General features: G+C 47.6%; 1 protein-coding gene across 1 annotated transcript in view; it reads right to left on the bottom strand.

The window, feature by feature from the left end:
• Nucleotides 1-22200, bottom strand: part of RAD21L1 (RAD21 cohesin complex component like 1) — a 1288752-nt gene that overhangs the window by 90071 nt on the left and 1176481 nt on the right. The window contains exon 13 of the mRNA XM_085619570.1: nucleotides 4141-4218. Within this exon, the coding sequence (XP_085475696.1) occupies nucleotides 4141-4218 (78 nt within the window). The remainder of the gene's footprint in view (nucleotides 1-4140; nucleotides 4219-22200) is intronic.

The following is a 22200-nucleotide window of genomic DNA, read 5'->3' as shown; positions in this document are numbered from 1 at the left end:
AGTCTCTGGGTCTTGACCCGGCAGGGAGTTCTTCTTCATAAGTCCTCAGGGTATCTCTGCAGTACATTAAGTCCGTAAGCCAGTCCTTAGAATGACGCACTTTGACGGCCTCCGTATCGACGGGTCGGCCTGGCTCTTCGATAGACCTATCTTCTTCGGCCCCAAAGGCCTCATCGTAGTCTCCTACCTCGTCGACGGCTTCTTCCCTGTGAAAAAGCACTTCATCGGCGTCTTCCGATCGGGAATCGTGTTCGGAAGCGGGGCTGGAGTTTACTTCTTCCACGCTCTCAACATCCTCGTCCTCGGTGCTGAAGATGTTGGCCGGGGCAGGCGCCGATTGCTGCGCTTCTAATCTCGCTGCCCGTCGATTCCGGAGAGTCTTCTTCGATCGGAATCGGGCACAGGCCATACATTTCGATTCGTCGTGATCCGGTGAGAGACATTTGTTGCATACCGGGTGGACGTCGATGTGTGGGTATTTGGCGTGGCATACAGGACACCGTTTGAATGGGGTCCTCGATTCCATCGTCGATGTAAGGTCGATGTTCGGACCAAACGGATCCGAAAGGCTGGAAGAAGTTTCTAAATTAATTAAGAAAGCAGTCGATACGGAACAGGAACAGTACCGACGAAAACTAAAGGCCTTTTGGCCTTAAACTAAATTTTCCTAACTTGAGCTAAGATAATCACATCCGAACCCAATGGCGGAAAAAAACAATCTAAGGATGGAGAGGATGCCCATGCGCACTGTGGTCCAGGGGAGGAGTCACCTATCTCGTGATACTTCGAAGACTCTTTCAGGACAACAACGTGCAAACATCCGGACCCAACACTAGGCGGTGATCTATGCACAGATATGAATTCAGCAGCCCACATGCCTCGAACTTTTCTATAAGCTCAGGGATCCCGCACGTGGGCGGGGATTATTCATAGATTATGACTATTGATGAGTATCCCCTGGATGAGAACCTAAGTCTGGACTCTTTTAAAAAAAAATGACTAGGATAGGTTACTAAACTGAGGGACACAGGGCCTTTATAGTCTTTCTTTATTATCACACTGCTTTCTAAGGATACCGTGGTACTCCCATCTTGATGATGGGGAATGATTCAAGTATGTGAATCTATCGGACTGAATCAGATTGTAACCACCAACAAGGCAGGACACACCCTCGAGCCCATCTTCGCAGGAGGATACAACATACACTTCAGCCAAACCACGCAACCCATCTGGACGGATCACCACTGCGTACACTTGCACGTCAACAAACCCCTCTGCCCCCAAACCTGCACCCCGCCCACCAAGAAGGAACTGGTGAAGTCACTGAGGAGTACCTCAACTCCACCCTCGACCAACGCCAACCTCGCAGCCAAAGAACTACACAAATGGAATACCAACTACGTGGACGAACTCGCACTCCTTCGCAACACCAAAAGACAGCGCCCCAGAAAGGCTACCTGGTTCACCGCCGATCTCCAAGAATCCAGACGCACCTGCAGACGTCTTGAGAAGAATTAGCAAAACAGCAAAACCTCACCACATACAACACCATGACAGAATACCACCAACTCATCAGATCAACCAAACGATCCTTCATCCAGCACAAGATCATCGCCAACTCCAGAAACTCGAAGGAACTCTTCAGCATCATTCAAGAATTCACCAAACCCCCCCCAGCGTGGCCACGGACGTCACCCCCTCCCAAGACCTCTGCAGACAAGTTTGGCTACTATTTCCACCTGAAAATTAAGGCACTCTACGACAACTTCAACGAACAGACACCAACCTCCGAAACCACTCCCCACTCCGTCAATGGCAACTAACCCACCATCTCTGCCTGGACCCCAGCCACCACCGAAGACACTGAATTGACCATGAAAGGCATCCACTAAGGAGCACCACGGACCCCTGCCCTCCGCTCATCTTCCACAGAGCCACAGGCGTCATCGCACCGGAGCTACGACGCACCATCAAAGCCACATTCAAAACCGGCACCTTCCCCGATGAGTGGAAACTAGCAGAAGTCAAGCCCCTGCTCAAGAAGCCCTCGGCAGACCCTTCAGATCAAGAACTACCGACCCATCTCCCTCCTCCCCTTCACGGCCAAAGTCACTGAGAAGACCGTCAACGCCCAACTAACCAAGTTCATCGAAGAGAACTCCATCCGCCACCTCTACCAATCCGGAGTTCGCAGAAACCACAACACCGAGACCGCCCTACTCGCTGCCACAGATTACATCCACACCCTCCTTGACCAAGGCCACCCAGCGGCCCTGATCCTACTCCATCCCTCTGCAGTCTTCGACACCGTCTCCCACCGCACACTCGCCACCAGACACCACGCCACCGACATACGGCTCTGCTCCTTCCTCACCGGCAGAACCCGAAGAATCAGACTGCCACCCTTCCTCTCCACACCCACAGAGATCAACTGCGGAGTTCCCCAAGGATCCTCGCTCAGCCCAACGCTTTTTAACATCTCTCCGCTATTGTCAGAAAGCACAGACTCAACATAGTCGCCTACGCTGACAACACCCAGCGCATCCTCTCCCTCACCAAGGATCCCGTCACCACCAGAATCAGCTTCCAGGAAGGAATGAAGGACGGTGCATCCTGGATGAGCAGCAGCTGCCTGAAGCTCAGCTCGGAGAAGACAGAGGTCCTTTTCCTCAGACCCTCTACCACTGCATGGGACAATACCTGGTGGCCCACCGCCCTTGGAAGTCCCCCACCCCCACAGACCACACCTAGAACCTCGGCATCGTACTAGACTCCTCCCTCTCCATGACTCAACAGATCAATGGCGTCGCCTCCACCTGCTTCAACACCTGCTTCAACACCCTTTGCAAGACCTTCAAATGGGTCCCCCCTAATCCAGAAAGATCGTCACCCATGCACTCATAACTAGCAGACTTGACTACGGAAACACCCTCTACGCTAGGATCAACAAGTCTCTGCTCCGCAAACTCCAGACCATACAGAGCACAGCAGCCAGACTCATCCTCGGCATCCCTCAACATGAACACATCACCCAACACCTGCAAGACCTCCATTGGCTCTCTGTCGAGAAGAGAGTAACCTTCGAACTACTCACTCACGCCTACAAATGCCTCCACAACACTGGGCCCCAATACCGCAATGAGAGAATCTCCTTCCACGTACCCAAGAGAATCCTCCGATCAGCCGACCTCGCCCAAACCCCTCGCATCTGCAGATCCAGAACAGGTGGAAGACCCTTCTCCTACATTGTGGCAAAGACCTGGAACATGCTCCTGATCAACAGGCACGCCCCCTCTCTGAACATCTCCAGGAAGACCCTCAAGACCTGGCTCTTCGACTGATCCGAGCTGCTTACCCCTACACCCACGAACCTTGGGACCCTCACGGGTGAGTAGCGCGCTTGACAATTCCCTGATTGATTGATTAAAAATCCAATACTGGAGTAATAACGGATATATGTTTGGGTACATCATGACAGATGTGTATTGTTAATCACTTGCAGCCGTGTAAAGGTCCTCATGGAATGATACGTGGGATACTAGTACCACGGTCATCTCACTGTAGCAGGTTTCAGTCCATTCTGATACAGGAGGTACCTTTAGGTGGTTAATGCATCAGTTCTGGCATTGGTGTTGTTGATTTCATGGCTGAAGCTGCTCAGGCACCACCTAGAACTGACTGGGTGGACTGCTAAAAAACCTGTTGTATACAGTTAGATGCCTGGTGATACATCTGTAATAAAGGGATTCTGCAGGGAAGAGGAAATCGTGCTATATATTGTGAATAACCTTCCAAACCTTCCAAACTGCAGTAGTCATTCAAAAGGTTCATGATTGTGATGACATTTTCGTAACAGAGATCCTTTGTGTAGGATTATGATTAAGGTGACAGAGAAAAGCAAGTCCATATTTACTGCCAATGTAACCATTCTCAGATAAATTAAAAACCCCATAGCTCAACCTGTAAAGCAGCATCAATAGCATCTAGATAAGCTCAAAAGTTGTGTTATCATTTTAAGAGTTTATGACAAATGTAGAATATGCAGCATTCCCAGTGCCATAAAGGCATCAGGCCTCATACCTTATCTGCTCCAATAAAATTACATAAACATTTTCAGAGTAAATGCAACAGATTTCTTACACGTAACATGCTTAATATTTGACTTGTTCTTTTGTTCCACCTTCTTTCCTCGTTGTCCTGTTCACACTCCATGGCATCCTGTCAGGTAAAAAAGAAAAGGTTGATGCAAAAAAAATCCTACAGCGTAAAAAGAACTTTGCACCATAAACATGAGTTGAATAAGTAATCAACAAATGCCACAACGATGAGGGTCCCACACTTGTGCGCACAGGGAGTAACTGTATTGTTTTTAAATAATTTCAATAACATTCGAAACTGTTAGTGCACACTTTAAAATGGTCATCGTTCAACGATACCCAAATTGAAATCAATTCACACATACAAGGAGCACTCTAATTCAATCCAACATTTCCAAACACAAATTTTTTGATTCAAACATAAACATCATTTATTCTTGATTATCATATTTTTTCCAACATGGAGAAAATCCAATTAATTCCATGTAAATGTCCTCTTTATTATATGCCTCCAGTTGGTCCTTTATCCTTGTTCAATGTCAGTATCCAAAAAGAAAAATTATATGTTTGTGGTGCTTTATCCTTGTTCCATGTAAAAGTCTGTTTTTTTGAGTTTTTTATCAATAAAGTTCCTTTTGATCCATCAAACGTTTATTCCATCCTTTTATGCTCCATTATATCAAGGATAATACTTAAATTCCTTATTTCAAAAACTCTCAACAGCCAACGCGTTTCGTCCCCTCCTGGGACATCATCAGGGCTGTGAAATACACAAGAATATTCAATCAGAATCTAATCCCTCCTGCAAATATATTCGCACCCTCCATTCTTTGTGGATCATTTCCTGCCTATTTAACAGTCTCCATGGTTTATGAGGATGTTTAAACAGATCATCCTCGTTTTTAACAAACACCTCCTACGTCTTCAGCATAATACACATCATAATTTAAAAGGCTCCACATTGATAATATTCATCTCATATATTCCAGTGCAAACCATTTAATTGCCCAGTACTCTTTTATGTGGTCTATTGTATCATTACTCTCTCCTATGTCCTTATTCCATAATCCTTCCTCAATATAATTCAACTCAAGCAATTTTATCTTTCTTTCATAGTCTCAACCCAGTCACCCACCTACCATAAAAAAATCATATTAACCAACTTTTATTCTATCATCGTATTAGGCCTATGTCTCCAATTCAAAACCTCCAGCCCCAACACACATTTAACTCTTCTCACCTTGTTATCCAATAATATTGGTGAGCTCTTCCAGGGCGTGTTATATCTTATGCTGTCCGTGAAGATCAACTATGACCACCACACATTTTTTTTCCTACATTAAAGACAAAGGAGAAAACACATTCTCCACCAGTTCAATCCATTCCCTAATTATTAAAAACCTTCTTTCTGGACTCTCTGACCCAGTACCTGTATGCGTTCAAGCGTTTTCACTGCCCGGAGCATCTCTCACCGCGGTCTGTCTGTAATTCCTGCTTCATAAATTCAACCCTCCTGCTCTTCTGGTTATAAAAGGCAGGGCAGCCAATCACTGAGCATTGTTTCTAATTGGTCCCCCTGTTCTCTCTCTGGTCCGCCGTTTACCCGACCAATGGTTTTGAAATGGTTTTGAAATACACCATTTCAAAACCGTTGTTTTAATAATCAAGTTCCCTCTCTGGTCCGCTACATCGCCCGGCGCGTAGGCCTCATTGCCTTTCATTACAATTCCAAGGCGATCACCTGTTACTGACCCCATTACTTTGGTGTTCATGGTCCCAATACTTGAAATAATTCCCACTGTGTTCTTAATCCTCGTTTTACCATGATTCTTCCGTTTTTCCTAATCAGTGGCTTTCACTGCCTGTTCCAAAGCCTGGTCTTTCTTGTTCTAGCTATCATCCAATCTGCTTCATTCTCCTTCATTCTCCTGTTCACTAAGGCCAATCACAATGCGCCATTACAAGCCACGGTCTATTTCACAACATCATCCGCCCTACTCTTACAATCAAGGCAGTCAGAGTAACCAATCACTACAGTACGCTACTGAATCGTGCATCAACCACCCAGTGATGTTTCTGCTCCTCTTCATTTTCCTGTTACCCCCGGCCAATCACAATACACCATTTCAAATCTCGGTCTATTTTACAACATCGTCCGCCCCACTCTATTGACCACGGCAGGCCGAGTGCTACAATACATTGCTAAATCTTATATCAACCACCCGGTCATGTCTCTGATTCGTGTCCTTTCCAGTGAGTAAATACCCAGTTATGTTATCAAATAACGTATATCGTGTATCAACCGCCCGGTCATGTCTCTGATTCATGTCCGTTCCAGTAAGTAAATACCCAGTTATGTTATCAAATACCTATATTTGTCAATTATGCCACCTTTAAATATCCATTCTTCATACTCCCAATTCCATTCTTACAACCCAATCATGGGTATCATTCCCCAAGCAATAGCATGTCTCCCACTCCAATTTCTACCTGTTATCCCTTGTGCCGCTCATTCTAACACTATTCCATTTCAATACCATTACTACCAACGTCGTACTCGCTTTCTGTTCTATATTATTACCAGGGGGGGTTTATTCTACTAATGAAATCAACCCATATTAGTGTGAAGTTCCTCTATAAAAATCATGATTAATTCAAAGACTCTCAACAGCCTCTCGCCTCATTAATCCGTTACCATCATCTAAAATTCATAATTCAACTCCTTATCCACTTTCACAGTATTATAGGCGTTCGTAACCGTCCATTCCCTTTCATTCGCCATCAACTTCTAACCAGTCTACTCGCTACCCCTCTGTGAGAAGTTGGCCTGGTATATGCTGCTCACTAATTCTAGTGATCACCTTGTACCATGCCAAACAACCCTTATGGTGGTGGTTGAAGTCAACCTTGATAGACCAGCTATCCTAGTGGTAGCGTGGACAGTGCAGTCTGCAGGCTAAACTCTTGAGGGCATGTTTTACCATATGTAACCTCCTTGAATACCAAATGAAAGGACACCACACAGATATATATTCAAAATATATATGTATTTATTTACTTAAAAGGATCCCCTATACTCTTTATGAGCACAGAAGCACATTCGTTTAAAACAAGGCAGTGTTAAAATATACACAAGTTGCACAATTATGGATGGGCCAGGTGGCCAGCTAAACCATATACTAAAATAGTGGTATAAGAACCACGAATAGAAAGGAAGGAAGGCCTAGGGCCTTGGGAATCGCTGGGACGGAGAGGAGCTAACTGTAGTTAGTGACCAGGAGGCCCACAGGATGCGTGTGCAGTGTTAAAAGTTACACGTGTGCACCTATTGATTTCAATGGGTGCGTAAAAGTCACAAAGTTAAAGAAAAAAGAGTCTTCCGGATGGACCAGAACCTAACAACTTGAAACCTAGACACTAGAGATGTTTCTCTACCCAGGAGCACCGGAGTGCCCGCGTTACCTCACCCACAGCAAGCGGGTGCATAGGTGTCAAAGTGCGTCGGGTTTCGTCGTGCAGGTCTATGGAGCCTGAGGATGAAGATGCTGCAGGCGGCCAGGCAGGAAGAGTTCAGGTGGATCCAAGGAGGGATCTGAAGAGTAGACTACCTGTAAGCAGAGGGGACAGTGTTCAAAGTCACTAGCCAGTGACCGGCGTGGAACCAGGAAGGAACCAGGCGATGACCGATTCCAACAGGTGAAGAAGGGAAGCTTGTCTCCGCAGCCACGTGGATGTGAAGATGTCGACGACGTCCAGGAGTCACTCACGATCTGTCCCACGGAGGCTCTAGCTGATGGCGGTGTCGGCTTCTCGATTGGAGCAAACAGGCCTTGGCTAATGCAAGGAGGAGTCGATGAAAGCTTGGTGCTCTAACCAGCAAGGTCAGAGGGGCTGCTCCTTATCACAGGAGCAAGGGCCAGTCTGGAGCAACCAGACCAGCGGTGTTGTTCGTAAATTTCGTCGCCACGATGGCCACTAGCCAACGGGCCAGTAACCGGGATGACGCGTCGAGTGGCAAAAAGCAAAAGGGCCCCACGCACATGTCGTGGATGCTGGAGGGCTGGTCTTTGTTTTTTTTTTTTTTAAAACATGTTTTTTATTGCAACATTTTCAGCAACATAACCATCGGGGCAACCGGCACCCCCTACAATCTCCGGTTATATTCTTCGGTTTAGCAACGCACACAGCCATTCAGCCCACATCCCGGGGGCCGGGCGGCATAGATGGATAGTTAAGCAATGGAACACAACTATCGCCTCACAGCGGTGCTTGGGTGGAGGGCTGGTCTTTGGTGCAAATGCTGCTCAGTGTTGGGGCTTCTCAGGGCCCAAAGCACAGCGTTGAGGGTGCCTCAGGTGCTGCGCGGTCAGCTTGTCGTGGACGTTTCAAGATGGCCGGTCCCACTTCTCTCGGTGCCTCCACGGGTCTCTTCTTTGCAGGGACTGTGGATCTGGCTCAGAGATGTCTGGGAGTCTGGGTCTTGTCGGGCTCTGGGCTCGGTCTCCGGCGGGAGGCGGCGGCAAAGCAGTTGTTGAGTTGCTGGATGGTGCCTGTATTCACAGGGTGGTCACTCCTTGGCCACAAGGGAGATTCTCTTCAGTCTTCTATGCAGCAGAACGTCAAAGTCCAGTAGTTCTTCTTATTAAAGTCGAGAGTTTCAGGATGATCTGAAGTCTTGGGACACAGCTCCTAATCTTATTCCAAATCTAGGGGCCGGATTACCTGCTAGGTCCCTCCTCTGGGTGGGACCAGGAAGGGGGGTGGTTACACCCCCTTTCCTTTGTCCAGTTTCGCGCCAGGACTGGGGCTGGATAGCCCCAGCTCCGGTTTGAACTGGCATATGCACAGGGACACCTTGTGTGCCCCAGGCATGTCTCAATCTATTCAGCCCTCCCTAACCCACTACACAAAATCCTGTCTGGGGTGGTGCAAGCACCTCCCCTGACAGGAAACCCTTTGTTCACACCAACCCCAGCTGGAAGGACTCCCAGCAGCAGGAGGGCAGACTTGTGTCTGTGGTGGCAGCATCCATTTTGTGATGCTGAGGCTCTGTCTAACTTTACCCGGGTTTCAGGTTGGGTACATGTCGTGTCCCTCTAGAAGGGTGGAATGCTACCTCCGTCGCCAGATTTGGCGAGGGGGTAGTATTCCAAATCGTATGACACCTTACTCGACATGTTTTGATAAAGCCAAACCAAAGTTAGCATTTGACCGCGAGGTACATAATGCACTTAAGAGTATATGGTATGGCAATATCATGAAACAGCTAAAGGACGTTGTTCCGAAAGCTGCAGACAGGCTCAGCTCATGCCAGAGCACCATCTCACATGAAACCAAGCACTCTACCTCCAGGATTGTTAAGGCCTGCCATAGGAGTGGCTGATAGGTTACCATGTGTCCATATATGTTGGATATAGATATACTATATCCAAGTAAGAGGTGATTACACCAACATACCCCAGCTGAGTGATCAGCCAGTTGTGTCAAATAGTGAGGCCAGGCCAGGGGTGGCATAATACATGCTGCAGCCCCTGGTAGGCCTTGGATACACCTATGCCCTGGGTACCTGGGGTACACTGTTACAGGGTCCAATAAGGTGAACCAGTTCCAATTGGTAATGCACCTAGTGTGCATTGGCAGTAATTTAGGGAGAGAGCAGCAGGGCTGTGGGTCTGATTAGCAGGCCCACAGCCACACTAAGTCATAAAACCAGTGAAGAAAAAGCAAAAATTTGGGGTGACCATAGGATAGCAGACCCTACTCTCCTACACAACCCCCCCCCCCCCCCCAAACGCAGGGACATTAAACTAACCTTGACCAGTTGTGTCTTCATGTTCTAAGTGGAAGTACAGGGAGAGACCATCTGCATTACCATGGTCAGTCCCTGGGCGGTGCTCCACTGTAAAGTCCATCCCCTGTAGGGAAATGGACCACCTGAGTAGTTTGGGGTTTTCACCCTTCATCTGATTTAGCCATAAGAGGGGCTTATGGTCGGTCTGAATCTTGAAGTGAGTTCCAAACAAGTATGGTCTCAACTTCTTCAGGGCCCACACACACCACAGCAAAGGCCTCCCTCTCAATAGCTGACCAACGTTTCTCTCTGGGGGTCAGCCTTCTGCTAATAAAAGCAATGGGCTGGTCTTAACCATCTACATTAAGTTGTGAAAGCACAGCTCCCACCCCCAACTCAGAAGCATCTGTTTGGACAATAAACTCTTTGGAGTAGTCAGGACTCTTCAGGATAGGTGCAGAGCACATGGCCTTCTTCAGGTCATCAAATGCCTTTTGACAGTTTACTGTCCACTGAACCTTTTTGGGCATCTTCTTGGATGTCAGATCATTAAGAGGAGTCACTATGGACCCATAGTTCTTAACAAACTTCCTGTAGTACCCAGTCAGGCCCAAGAAAGCTCTGACCTGAGTCTGGGTAGTTGGAGGGGACCAGTCCTTTATGGTCTGGATCTTACTCTCCAGTGGTTGAACCTGGCCTCCACCTACAAGGTGGCCCAAGTATACAACTTTACTCTGCCCTATCTGGCACTTAGTAGCCTTGATAGTGAGGCCTGCCTTTTGCAGGGCCTCTAGTACTTTTGTCAGGTGGATCAGGTGATCCTCCCAGGTGGAGCTAAAGACAGCAATATCATCTAGATATGCTGCACAGAAGTCATCCAAACCAGTAAGGACTTGGTTCACCAACCTTTGAAAAGTGGCAGGTGCATTCTTCAGACCAAAGGGCATCACCACAAATTGGTAATGACCTCCTGGGGTGGAGAATGCTGTTTTGGCCTTAGACTCCTAAGCTAACCTGATTTGCCAATAGCCAGCTGTCAAATCAAATGTGCTCAAAAACTTGGCAGAAGCCAGTCTATCTATGATCTCATCTGCCCTTGGAATTGGGTGTGCATCTGTCCTGGTGACAGCATTGAGTCCTCCGTAATCCACACAGTACCTCATTTCTCTCTTTCCATCTTGTGTGTGAGGTTTGGGGACCAGAACCACTGGGCTAGCCCAGGGGCTCTCTGAAGGCTCAATGACACCTAACTCCAGCATTTTCTGCACCTCAGTCTTTATACAGTCCCTGACATGGTCAGGTTGCCTGTAAATCTTGCTTTTCACAGGAAGACTGTCACCAGTGTCCACCACATGGGTACACCAGTTAGTCTGACTGGGTGTCAAGGAGAACATATGTCTATATGACTGCAAAACTTGTCTGCAGTCATTTTGCTGATGTTCAGTGAGGCTGCCACCTAAGGCCACACCATCAACTGAGCCATCTTCAGGGTTCTGAGACAACAGGTCTGGGAGAGGGTCACTCTCTTCCTCCTGTCCCTCATCTGTAGCCATGAGCAAGCCCATGTCTGCCCTGTCAACATATGCCTTGAGTCTGTTGACATGGAGCACCCTGTGGGGGCTCCTGGGAGTTCCAAGGTCCACCAAGTAGGTAACCTCTCCCTTCTTTTCAACAATTGTATGGGGTCCAGACCATTTGTCTTGGAGTGCTGCTGGGGCCACTGGCTCCAACACCCATACCTTCTGTCCTGGCTGAAACTCAACCAAGACAGCCTTTTGGTCATGCCAAGCTTTCTGTAATTCTTGGCTTGCCTCCAGGTTTTTAGATGCCTTCTCCATGTACTCAGCCATCCAGGAGCGGAGACCAAGTACATAGTCCACTATGTCTTGCTTAGGCCTTTTGAGAGGTAACTCCCATCCTTCCCTCACCAGACATAGGGGTCCTCTTACAGGGTGCCCAAATAACAATTCAAAGGGGCTGTAACCAACTCCTTTTTGTGGGACCTCTCAGTAAGCAAACAGAAGGCAGGGTAGAAGGATGTCCCATCTTTGCCTGAGCTTTTCAGGTAATCCTTTGATCATACCCTTTAGGGTCTTGTTGAACCTCTCAACAAGCCCATTGCATTGTGGATGGTAAGGAGTGGTGAACTTGTAGTTGACACCACATTCCTTCCACATAGCTGTCAAGTATCCTGACATGAAGTTGGCACCTCTGTCAGATACTACCTCCTTAGGAAACCCCACCCTGGAGAAAACTCCAAGTAAGGCCCTGGCCAAAACAGGAGCTGTTGTAGTCCTAAGAGGAATTGCCTCTGGATACCTGGTGGCATGATCCACTACCACCAGTATAAATCTGTGCCCAGATGCAGTGGGGGGATCCATGGGACCCACAATATCAATCCCCACTCTTACCACAGGTAGTGGTATAAGGGGGGCCTTTGTTGTGCCACCTGATTTGCCACTGGCTTGGCAGGTTACACAGGAGCGACAAAACTCCTTGGTATCTTCATTCATGTGAGGCCAGTGAAAGTGAGGGACAAGCCTGTCCCAAGTCTTGTTCTGGCCTTAGTGTCCTGCTAGAGGAATATCATGGGCCAAGGTAAGAAGGAAGCCCCTAAATTGCAGAGGTATAACCAACCTCCTGGTTGCACCAGGTTTTGGGTCTCTAGCCTCTGAATAAAGGAGCCCATCATCCCAATATACTTTATGGGTACCTTGAGCATTCCCAGCAGCCTCAGCAGCAGCCTGCTGTCTGAGGGGTTCAAGGGAAGGACAGTCTAACTGAGCCTGCCTTAAGTCAGCCCTAGAAGGTCCCCCTGCCCCCAGAAACTCAACCTGGTCAGTTTCAAGCTCTTCAGGGGCAGTTCCTTCAGGGGTCTCAAAATCAGTTTCCTGAGAAGACTGATCTTCACTTTCAGGCAGGAGGGAAGGCACAGCCTTGACCCTTCTGTTCTTCTTCTTGGTAGGTGCTTGGTCCATTGTTCCAGGCTCCAAGACCTGAGGTTCAGTGAGGCACTTTTTGGCCTGTGACCTGGTCACAGCAAGGACATGTGATGAAATCCCTAACATCTCTGCATGAGTCCTGTACTCCACTTCTGACCATAGAGAGGATTCTAGGTTATTGCCCAACAGACATTCAACTGGGAGGTCTGCACTTACCACAACCTTTTTGAGGCCAGTTACCCCTCCCCAGGAGAAATTAACAATTGCCACACTATGTGTAGTAGAGACATTGCTGGCGTTGGTCAGTAGGTAATTATCACCTAGTATTATCTATCCAGGGTCCACAAAGCAAGGTGTCACCATGGTGACACTGGCACAAGTGTCCCTGTATGCTTGAGCCACTTTATTGTTTATTAGAGGTGTCTGTCTGTACTTGCCTAGATTACTAGGACTCACAGTAGTGGACAAATACATGTCCACCTCACAAATTAGAACAGCCTGTGTAGGAGTTCTGACTAGGCCAGAATCTCCTTCAGTACCCAAGGTTAACCCCACTACTCCCTTAGCCTGAGGACCAACACTGCCAACTGTACTAGGGGGTGCAGGTGCCTTAGGGGCTGCAGTGTTGGGGGCTCCAGTTTTCTTACAATCACTGGTCCAGTGAGAGGTGTTTTTACAGACATTACACCATGGCTTTTTCTGACCTTCTTTCTTCTTCTTCTTGGAAGTTTGGGACCCATCCTCATTATTCTGTTGGGGGCCTGGTGAAGACTTCTGGTCTTTGGGTTTCTGTTCCCCACCCTTTTGGTCTGCCTTCTTCTGGTCACCACCCTGGTTCTGGTTCTTTTGCTTAACCCTGGTTCTAACCCATTTGTCTGCCTTCTTTCCCAATTCTTGGGGAGAGGTCAGATCTGAGTCAATCAGGTGTTGATGCAACTGCTGGTTTTGACAATTATTTAAGATTTGCTCTCTCATAATTAGATTATACAACCCTGTGTAATCTGCAACCTTACTTCCCAGCAACCAGCCTCCAGAGCCTTAGTGGCACACTCAACAAATTCAGACCAGTCCCGAGTCTGTGTCTTCTGGGTGTCTCTGAACATTAACCTGTACTGTTCAGTGGTTAAGCCTAACCCATCAATCAGAACACTCTTCAGGACCAGGTAGTTTCTAGCATCCTCATCACTAACTGTGAGGAGCTTCTCTGCCTCTACCTTCAAAGGAGAGCCACTAGATTGCTGCCCACTGCTCCTGAGGGACCAGCTGTACTCTGCAGGCCCTCTCAAGGGCAGTTATCCACTTGTGGATGTCATCCCCAGTTTTGTAGGGGGGCACAATCTTACTCCAGTTTCTATGATCATAGGACCTGTCTTTATCCTTAGGGATATTGCTGCCACCAGTGGAATCTAATCCACTCTCTCTAGACTGTCTTGCTCTAGCAAGTTTCTCCTTAGCTAAGGCAACTTCTAGTTCTTGCCTTTGAATCCTAAGTTCAGCCTCTCTCATCTTGGCTTCTCTTCTCTGAGGGGAAGTCATCCTCCTCTGAGCAGGGGCATTTCGGCCTTTAGAGCCAGTGGAATGGTCAGACCCACTCGAACTGGATCTTCTATCCCTCTGTCTCTGGTTAAGCCTGCTTGGGGGTCTGTAGGGAGGTATCCCATTTCCAGTCCCATGTAAGCTTAAGTTAGCCTGGCTAAGTCTCCTGACTGGCACCTGGCTATTTCTATCATCTGAATCTGCCTCCTCCTCATCTACATCATCTCCCTCTGGAGTGATAGGGGCATTAGTATTATCATCTTCAGATGGGTGACCTCCATCTCCAGACCCGGTAGGGACTGAGTCAGGGGGACTTAGAGTATCAGAGTAATCTAATAGCTCTAGGAATTGGGCTATAGTAGGGTTTTGACCCTGCTTAAGACCTCTGGTGTTACACAGCTGTCTTAACTCCTGATAGTTTAACATAGAATATTTGGATGGTGCCTTTTGAGGGTCACTCAACAACTGGGAGCCCAGTGGCTCCTGCTGCTCCAGCCATTCTCTTAGTGAGGTGGATGTGTTGCAATCTACCTACACTGGTGTTTTCCTACTGGACCTTTTCTAGTTAGTTGTAGTCAGGGTGTGCTACTCCCTTTGCTCTACAACAACTAAGTTCAGTAGAACTTATGTATACTAGTCTTGTTTTTATATGTACCTAAAGGTACCTGTGTGATCTTTCAAATGATATTTCCAAAGATTACAATTGGTAAAACACAGCAAGCTCAAATCCCAACCGCTGCCCACCAATGTGAGAAGTTGGCCTGGTATACGCTGCTCACTAATTCTAGTGATCACCTTGTACCATGCCAAACAACCCTTATGGTGGTGGTTGAAGTCAACCTTGATAGACCAGCTATCCTAGTGGTAGCGTGGACAGTGTAGTCTGCAGGCTAAACTCTTGAGGGCATGTGAAGCCAGCTGTTTTACCATATGTAACCTCCTTGAATACCAAATGAAAGGACACCACACAGATATATATTCAAAATATATATGTATTTATTTACTTAAAAGTATCCCCTATACTCTTTATGAGCACAGAAGCACATTCGTTTAAAACAAGGCAGTGTTTAAATATACAAAAGTTGCACAATTATGGATGGGCCAGGTGGCCAGCTAAACCATATACTAAAATAGTGGTATAAGAACCACGAATAGAAAGGAAGGAAGGCCTAGGGCCTTGGGAATCGCTGGGACGACGAGGAGCTAACTGTAGTTAGTGACCAGGAGGCCCACAGGATGCGTGTGCAGTGTTAAAAGTTACACGCGTGCACCTATTTATTTCAATGGGTGCGTAAAAGTCACAAAGTTAAAGAAAAAGGAGTCTTCCAGATGGACGAGAACCTAACAACTTGAAACCTAGACACTAGAGATGTTTCTCTACCCAGGAGCACCGGAGTGCCAGCGTTACCTCACCCACAGGAAGCGGGTGCATAGGGGTCAAAGTGCGTCGGGTTTCGTCGTGCAGGTCTATGGAGCCTGAGGATGAAGATGCTGCAGGCGGCCAGGCAGGAAGAGTTCGGGTGGATCCAAGGAGGGATCTGAAGAGTAGACGACATGTAAGCAGAGGAGACAGTGTTCAAAGTCACTAGCCAGTGACCGGCGTGGAACCAGGAAGGAACCAGGCGATGTCCGATGCCAACAGGTGAAGAAGGGAACCTTGTCTCCGCAGCCACGTGGAAGTGAAGATGTCGACGACGTCCAGGAGTCACTCACAAGCTGTCCCACGGAGGCTCTAGCTGATGGCGGTGTCGGCTTCTCGATTGGAGCAAACAGGCCTTGGCTAATGCAAGCCACGCAGGAGTCGATGAAAGCTTGGTGCTCTAGCCAGCAAGGTCAGAGGAGCTGCTCCTTTTCACAGGAGCAAGGGCCAGTCTGGAGCAACCAGACCCGCGGTGTTGTACGTAGATTTCATCGCCAAGATGGCCACAAGCCAACGGGCCAGTAACCGGGATGACACGTCGAGTGGCAAAAAGCAAAAGGGCCCCACGCAGATCTCGTGGATGCTGGAGGGCTGGTCTTTGGTGCAAATGCTGCTCGGTGTTGGAGCTTCTCAGGGCCCAAAGCACAGCATTGAGGATGCCTCAGGTGCTGCGCGGTCAGCTTGTCGTGGACGTTTCAAGATGGCTGGTCCCACGTCTCTCGGTGCCTCCACGGGTCTCTTCTTTGCAGGGACTGTAGATCTGACTCAGAGATGTCTGGGAGTCTGGGTCTTGTTGGCCTCTGGGCTCGGTCTCCGGCGGGAGGCGGCGGCAAAGCAGTCGTTGAGTTGCTGGATGGTGCCTGTATTCACAGGGTGGTCACTCCTTGGCCACAAGGGAGATTCTCTTCAGTCTTCTGTGCAGCAGAACGTCGAAGTCCAGTAGTTCTTCTTATTAAAGTCGAATTTCAGGATGATCTGAAGTCTTGGGACACAGCTCCTACTCTTATTCCAAATCTAGGGGCCGGATTACAGGCTAGGTCCCTCCTCTGGGTGGGACCAGGAAGGGGGGTGGTTACACCCCCTTTCCTTTGTCCAGTTTCGCGCGAGGACTGGGGCTGGAGAGCCCCAGCTCCGGTTTGAACTGGCATATGCACAGGGACACCTTGTGTGCCCCAGGCATGCCTCAATCTATTCAGCCCTCCCTAACCCACTACACAAAATCCTGTCTGGGGTGGTGCAAGCACCTCCCCTGACAGGAAACCCTTTGTCCACACCTCCCCAGCTGGAAGGACTCCCAGCAGCAGGAGGGCAGACTTGTGTCTGTGGTGGCAGCATCCATTTTGTGATGCTGAGGCTCTGTCTAACTTTACCCGGGTTTCAGGTTGGGTACATGTCGTGTCCCTCTAGAAGGGTGGAATGCTACCCCCATCGCCAGAATTGGCGAGGGGGTAGTATTCCAAATCGTATGACACCTTACTCGACATGTTTTGATAAGGCCAAACCAAAGTTAGCATTTGACCGCGAGGTACATAATGCACTTAAGAGTATATGGTATGGCAATATCATGAAACAGCTAAAGGACATTGTTCCGAAAGCTGCAGACAGGCTCAGCTCATGCCAGAGCACCATCTCACATGAAACCAAGCACTCTGCCTCCAGGATTGTTTAGGCCTGCCATAGGAGTGGCTGATAGGTTACCATGTATCCATATATGTTAGATATAGATATACTATATCTAAGTAAGAGGTGATTACACCAAGTTAACCCAGCTGAGTGATCAGCCAGTTGTGTCAAATAGTGAGGCCAGGCCAGGGGTGGCATAATACATGCTGCAGCCCCTGGTAGGCCTTGGATACACCTATGCCCTGGGTACCTGGGGTACACTGTTGCAGGGTCCAATAAGGTGAACCAGTTCCAATTGGTAATGCACCTAGTGTGCATTGGCAGTAATTTAGAGAGAGAGCAGCAGGGCTGTGGGTCTGATTAGCAGGCCCACAGCCACACTAAGCCATAAAACCAGTGAAGCAAAAGCAAAAATTTGGGGTGACCATAGGATAGCAGACCCTACTCTCCTACACCCTCCATATCTCTCCTACTCAAATATGCGTCCTGTACAGCAGTGGCATATCATCAAATTTCCCTAGTCTAAATAGAAGTACAGAATACTGGTCAGGTTGTCTAGATTTGGACTCAATCCTCACTAACCAGTCATCATCAATCACTGAAGTTTCTACACCCTTTGCTCCAGATAACATTGTGAATTCAATTATTTACGTCAAAAAATAAAGAAGTTCAGTATCATTATTTAAACCCATTGTCACAGCTCTACATTTACTGATCCATTTAGCTTCTTCCTGTCTGATTCGTAATTTCCAGTCCCCACCTCTATTACTAGGAGATAACCTCTGTATACCATGAAATCTGAAACCTAGTTGAGAACTATCACATTCTTTGATATGCATGTACAGAGGTGATCTAATATCATGATTCAAAATTGCACGCCTGTGTTCCTGTAGTCTCAGTTTTAAAGTTCTTTAAGTGCTACCAATATAAATCTTTTTACAAGAACATATCCTACAGCGTAAAAAGAACTTTGCACCATAAACATGTGTTGAATAAGCCTCTTTATTGTGAATAAAATATAATTTACAAGGAAAGCTATATGTATATATATAATGGTATATTTATTGAAACCTGTAGCATAAACATATTACTTATTTCTTTCCTGTTTCCATACCAAAATAAATTAACGGAAACAGCTTCATATCTGTAGCGATACATGAAGCAAAAAGGACTTCCCATACTACTAACTATAGGGCTCTCATGGAGAATATTTTCCACTTTTCATGAATGCACAGGGAATCCTCAAATTGGTACTGAGAAAAGCATTGGTCAATATCTTCACACCAACAGATGTCAAATGATTCTAACTAAAGTGTAAAAATTAGGATAAAAAAAGTTATGGCCATTCCTTCTATGGACAACAAACTAGACCTTAGCGCCCTTAAGAGAATACCATATGAGAAATCACTCACTGTTTTCAATCCATTGTCTTGTATTCCTCGCCTCTATTCTATTTTCTGCATTCAGGCTCTACTCTAACATCACTCAGCTCCCTATAACTGAATCTGTTTCTCCCCATCTACTTATTTTAACCATTTTATACAGTACTAATACAAACGTGAATGTATGAGAGAGTTTTACATTTATTGGTTACAATACAAGTGGGATGACAGAAAATGTAAGGGATAGGGAGGATAGCAGATCATAACGAGTTTAGGTACAGTCAAAACAAAGGAGCTTTTCAATAAAGTCTGAAGGTCAACAAGCGGATGTTTGAAGACTAATTCCCAAGGCAGGACATTACAAAAAGCATTTGCCACTCCAGAAAAGGAATAGTGCTGGACTTGAGTTGTTATGATCCTAAGTATCTTAAGTATTTAGAGAGCATGCTTCTAAGTCTCGTCCTGTAGGAGAGTAGGGTCTGCTTCCTATGGTCACCCCCACTTTTTGCTTTTGCTTCACTGGTTTTCGACTTAGATGTGGCTGTGGGCCTGCTAATCAGACCCACAGCCCAGCTGTTCTCTCTCTAAATTCATACTATGTACTTTAGTTACATGCCCCAATTGGTAAGGATCCCCCTATAGGGCCCTGTACAGTGTACCTTAGGTACCCAGGGCATGGGTGTACCCTAGGCCTACCAGGGGTTACAGCATGTATTATGCCACCCCTGGCTGACCTCCCATCATGACACAACTGGCTGATCACTCAGCTGGGGCAAGGTCGTGTAATCACCCCTTGCTTAGGTATAGTATTCCTATACCTACCTTATATATAGACACATGGGTAACCTTTCAGTCACTCCTATGGCAGGCCTTAACAATCCTGAAGGCAGAGTGCTTGATAACATGTGAGATGGTGCTCTAGCATGAGCTGAGCCTGTCTGCAGCTTTCGGAACCATGTCCTTCTAGCTGTTCTATGATATCGCCTACCATATATTCTTAAAGTGCCTTATAATCCTCGCGGTTATGGTAACTATGGTTTGGCTTTATCAAAACATGTCGTGTAAGGTGTCTAACACTTTGGAATACTACCCCCACACCATTTCTGGCGATGAAGATAGTATTCCCCCCTTCTAGAGGGAGAAGACATGTTGAAGACCTACTACCCGGTTAAAGTTAACCAGAGCCCCAGCATCACAAAATGGATGCTGCTGCCACAGACACAAGTCTGACCTCCTGCTGCTGGGAGTCCTTCCAGCGAGGGAGGCTTGGACAATAGGTTTCCTGCCTTGGGAGGTGCTAGCACCACCTAGACAGGGCTTAGTGTATTGGGGCAGGGAGGGATGAAAGAAACGAGACACTGCCTGGGGCACACAAGGTGTCCCATGCATAGTCCGGTTCAAACCGGTGCTGGGGCACTCCAGCCCCAGTCCTGGCGCAAAACTGGACAAAGGGAAGGGGGTGTAACCACCCCCCTCCCTGGTCCCACCCATGGGAGGGACCTAGCAGGTAACCCAGCTCCCCAGATTAGTATAAGAGTGGGAGCTGAGTCCCTAGGACTTTGGATTATCCTGAGCTGAAACTAGACACGAAACTCTGGACCTTCGACATTCGAACAAGAAGACTGAAGAATCTCCCTTGTGGCCAAGGAGTGGCCACCCTGTGCAAACAGGCACCAACAATCGACCTGCCGTTTGCTTTGCCCAAGTTCTTCGAGGAACCGACTGCAGAGCTCGACCAGCACCTTGACCTCCAGACTTCTCTGACCCTGATCCACATCCACAGCCAAGCTGAGATCCGTGGAGGCGACGAGAGACGTGTGACTGGCTACCTGGGAAAATTGGCGAGTAGCTTCCAGCGCAGCTTCTGAGGCACCCTCGAAGTTGTGCTCTGGGGATTGAGAAGCCCCAACCCCGAGCACCATCTGCACCGAAGATCAACCCTCCACACTCCACGAGTTCTGCGTGGGGCCCTTCTGCATTTTCCTGCACGACGCGTCTATCCGGATGCTTTCCCGTTGGCTAGTAGCCTCAGTGACGACGAACCCTTGACTTTCCACCGCTGGTTTGGCTCCTCCAGACTGGCCCTTGCTTCCCTGTGGAAGAGAAGCACCTCAGATCTTCCTGGTCTGCACCTGAAGCGAATTTTCCATTCCGCGTGGGTTGCCTTTGCCAAGGCTTGTTGACTCCAATCGGGACGTCGACTCCGCCAGCAGCAAGATCCTTCGTGGAACAGCTCGTACCCTGGTTCTGGTCATCCGACACCACCTGGTCCACGCAGCTGCAGAGACAAGCTTCAAGACATCACCTGTGTTCTGCACGACATCGCCTGGTTCCTTCCTGGTTCCACACGGTCACTTGCTAGTGACCCAGACTTTTTCCCCTCTGCTTGCAGGTGTTCTTCCTTCAAGATACACCCTTGGATCCACCGGACATCTTCCTCCTGGCCGCCTGCCAGCATCTGTTCTTCAGGCATCCGTAGGATCCAGCGACGACACCCGACACATCTTCACACCTATGCACTCGTCTCCTGTGGGTGAGGTAACGCGAGTACTCCGGTGATCCAGTGGATAGTGACTATCCAAGTGTCTAAGTCTTTAGTTGCTTCCTCCTAGTTACTTCGGAAGTGTCCTTATTCTTCCTATTTCTAATTGCTACATTCCCATTGACTTTAATGTAACCCGTGTGTGTGTTTCCACACTGCACACGCTTCCCGTGGGCCTCCCACTTCCTAACTATTGGTAGGGTAGTGTAGCCCCAGCGATTCCCTAGGCCCTAGGCCTACTCCCTGTTCGTGACGTGGTACTTATACCACTTTCTTAGTATATGGTTTGCGTGGCCCCTCGGCCTAACTGTATTTTTCCTGTGTAACTTAACGTATGCTACTTAAGAAATTGTTGTGCTTAGACCTCTGAACTCATAAAGAGTGCTGAGGGTATATGTTAGAATACATACATTCTAATTTTATATATATCTGGTGTGGTGTCCTTTCATTTGGTATTCAAGGGATTATAATGGTATAACAGCTGGCTTTACATGCCATACAGAGTTTAGCCTAAGACTGCTCTTGTCCATGCTACCACTAGGATAGCTGGTCTATAAGGTTGACTTTACAACCAATCACCATAAGGGTTGTTTGGACTGATACAAGGTGTGCACTAGAACTAGTGACATCATATATCAGGCCAACTTCTCACACGTCCATCCAAGATCTTGGCCAGATAGTACAACATATTCAAGTGGAGAATTTTATAAGTCAGACAGGCAAATTTAAAGCAGACACTGGCTTTAATTGGTGTACATGGGAATCCAGCAAGTATTTAGAAAAACTGTCAAAAAATTTGGTTGAAGATAAGAGTCTTGCTGTGGAATGTAGAATGGATATAAAAGGTATTGCTAAAGTTCAAGTAGG

This window comes from Triturus cristatus, chromosome 7 (genome assembly GCF_964204655.1).
Source record: "Triturus cristatus chromosome 7, aTriCri1.1, whole genome shotgun sequence".
Lineage (NCBI taxonomy): Eukaryota > Metazoa > Chordata > Amphibia > Caudata > Salamandridae > Triturus > Triturus cristatus.
The sequence above is the reverse complement of the archived record's forward strand: the minus strand, read 5'-3'. Positions and strand labels throughout refer to the sequence as shown.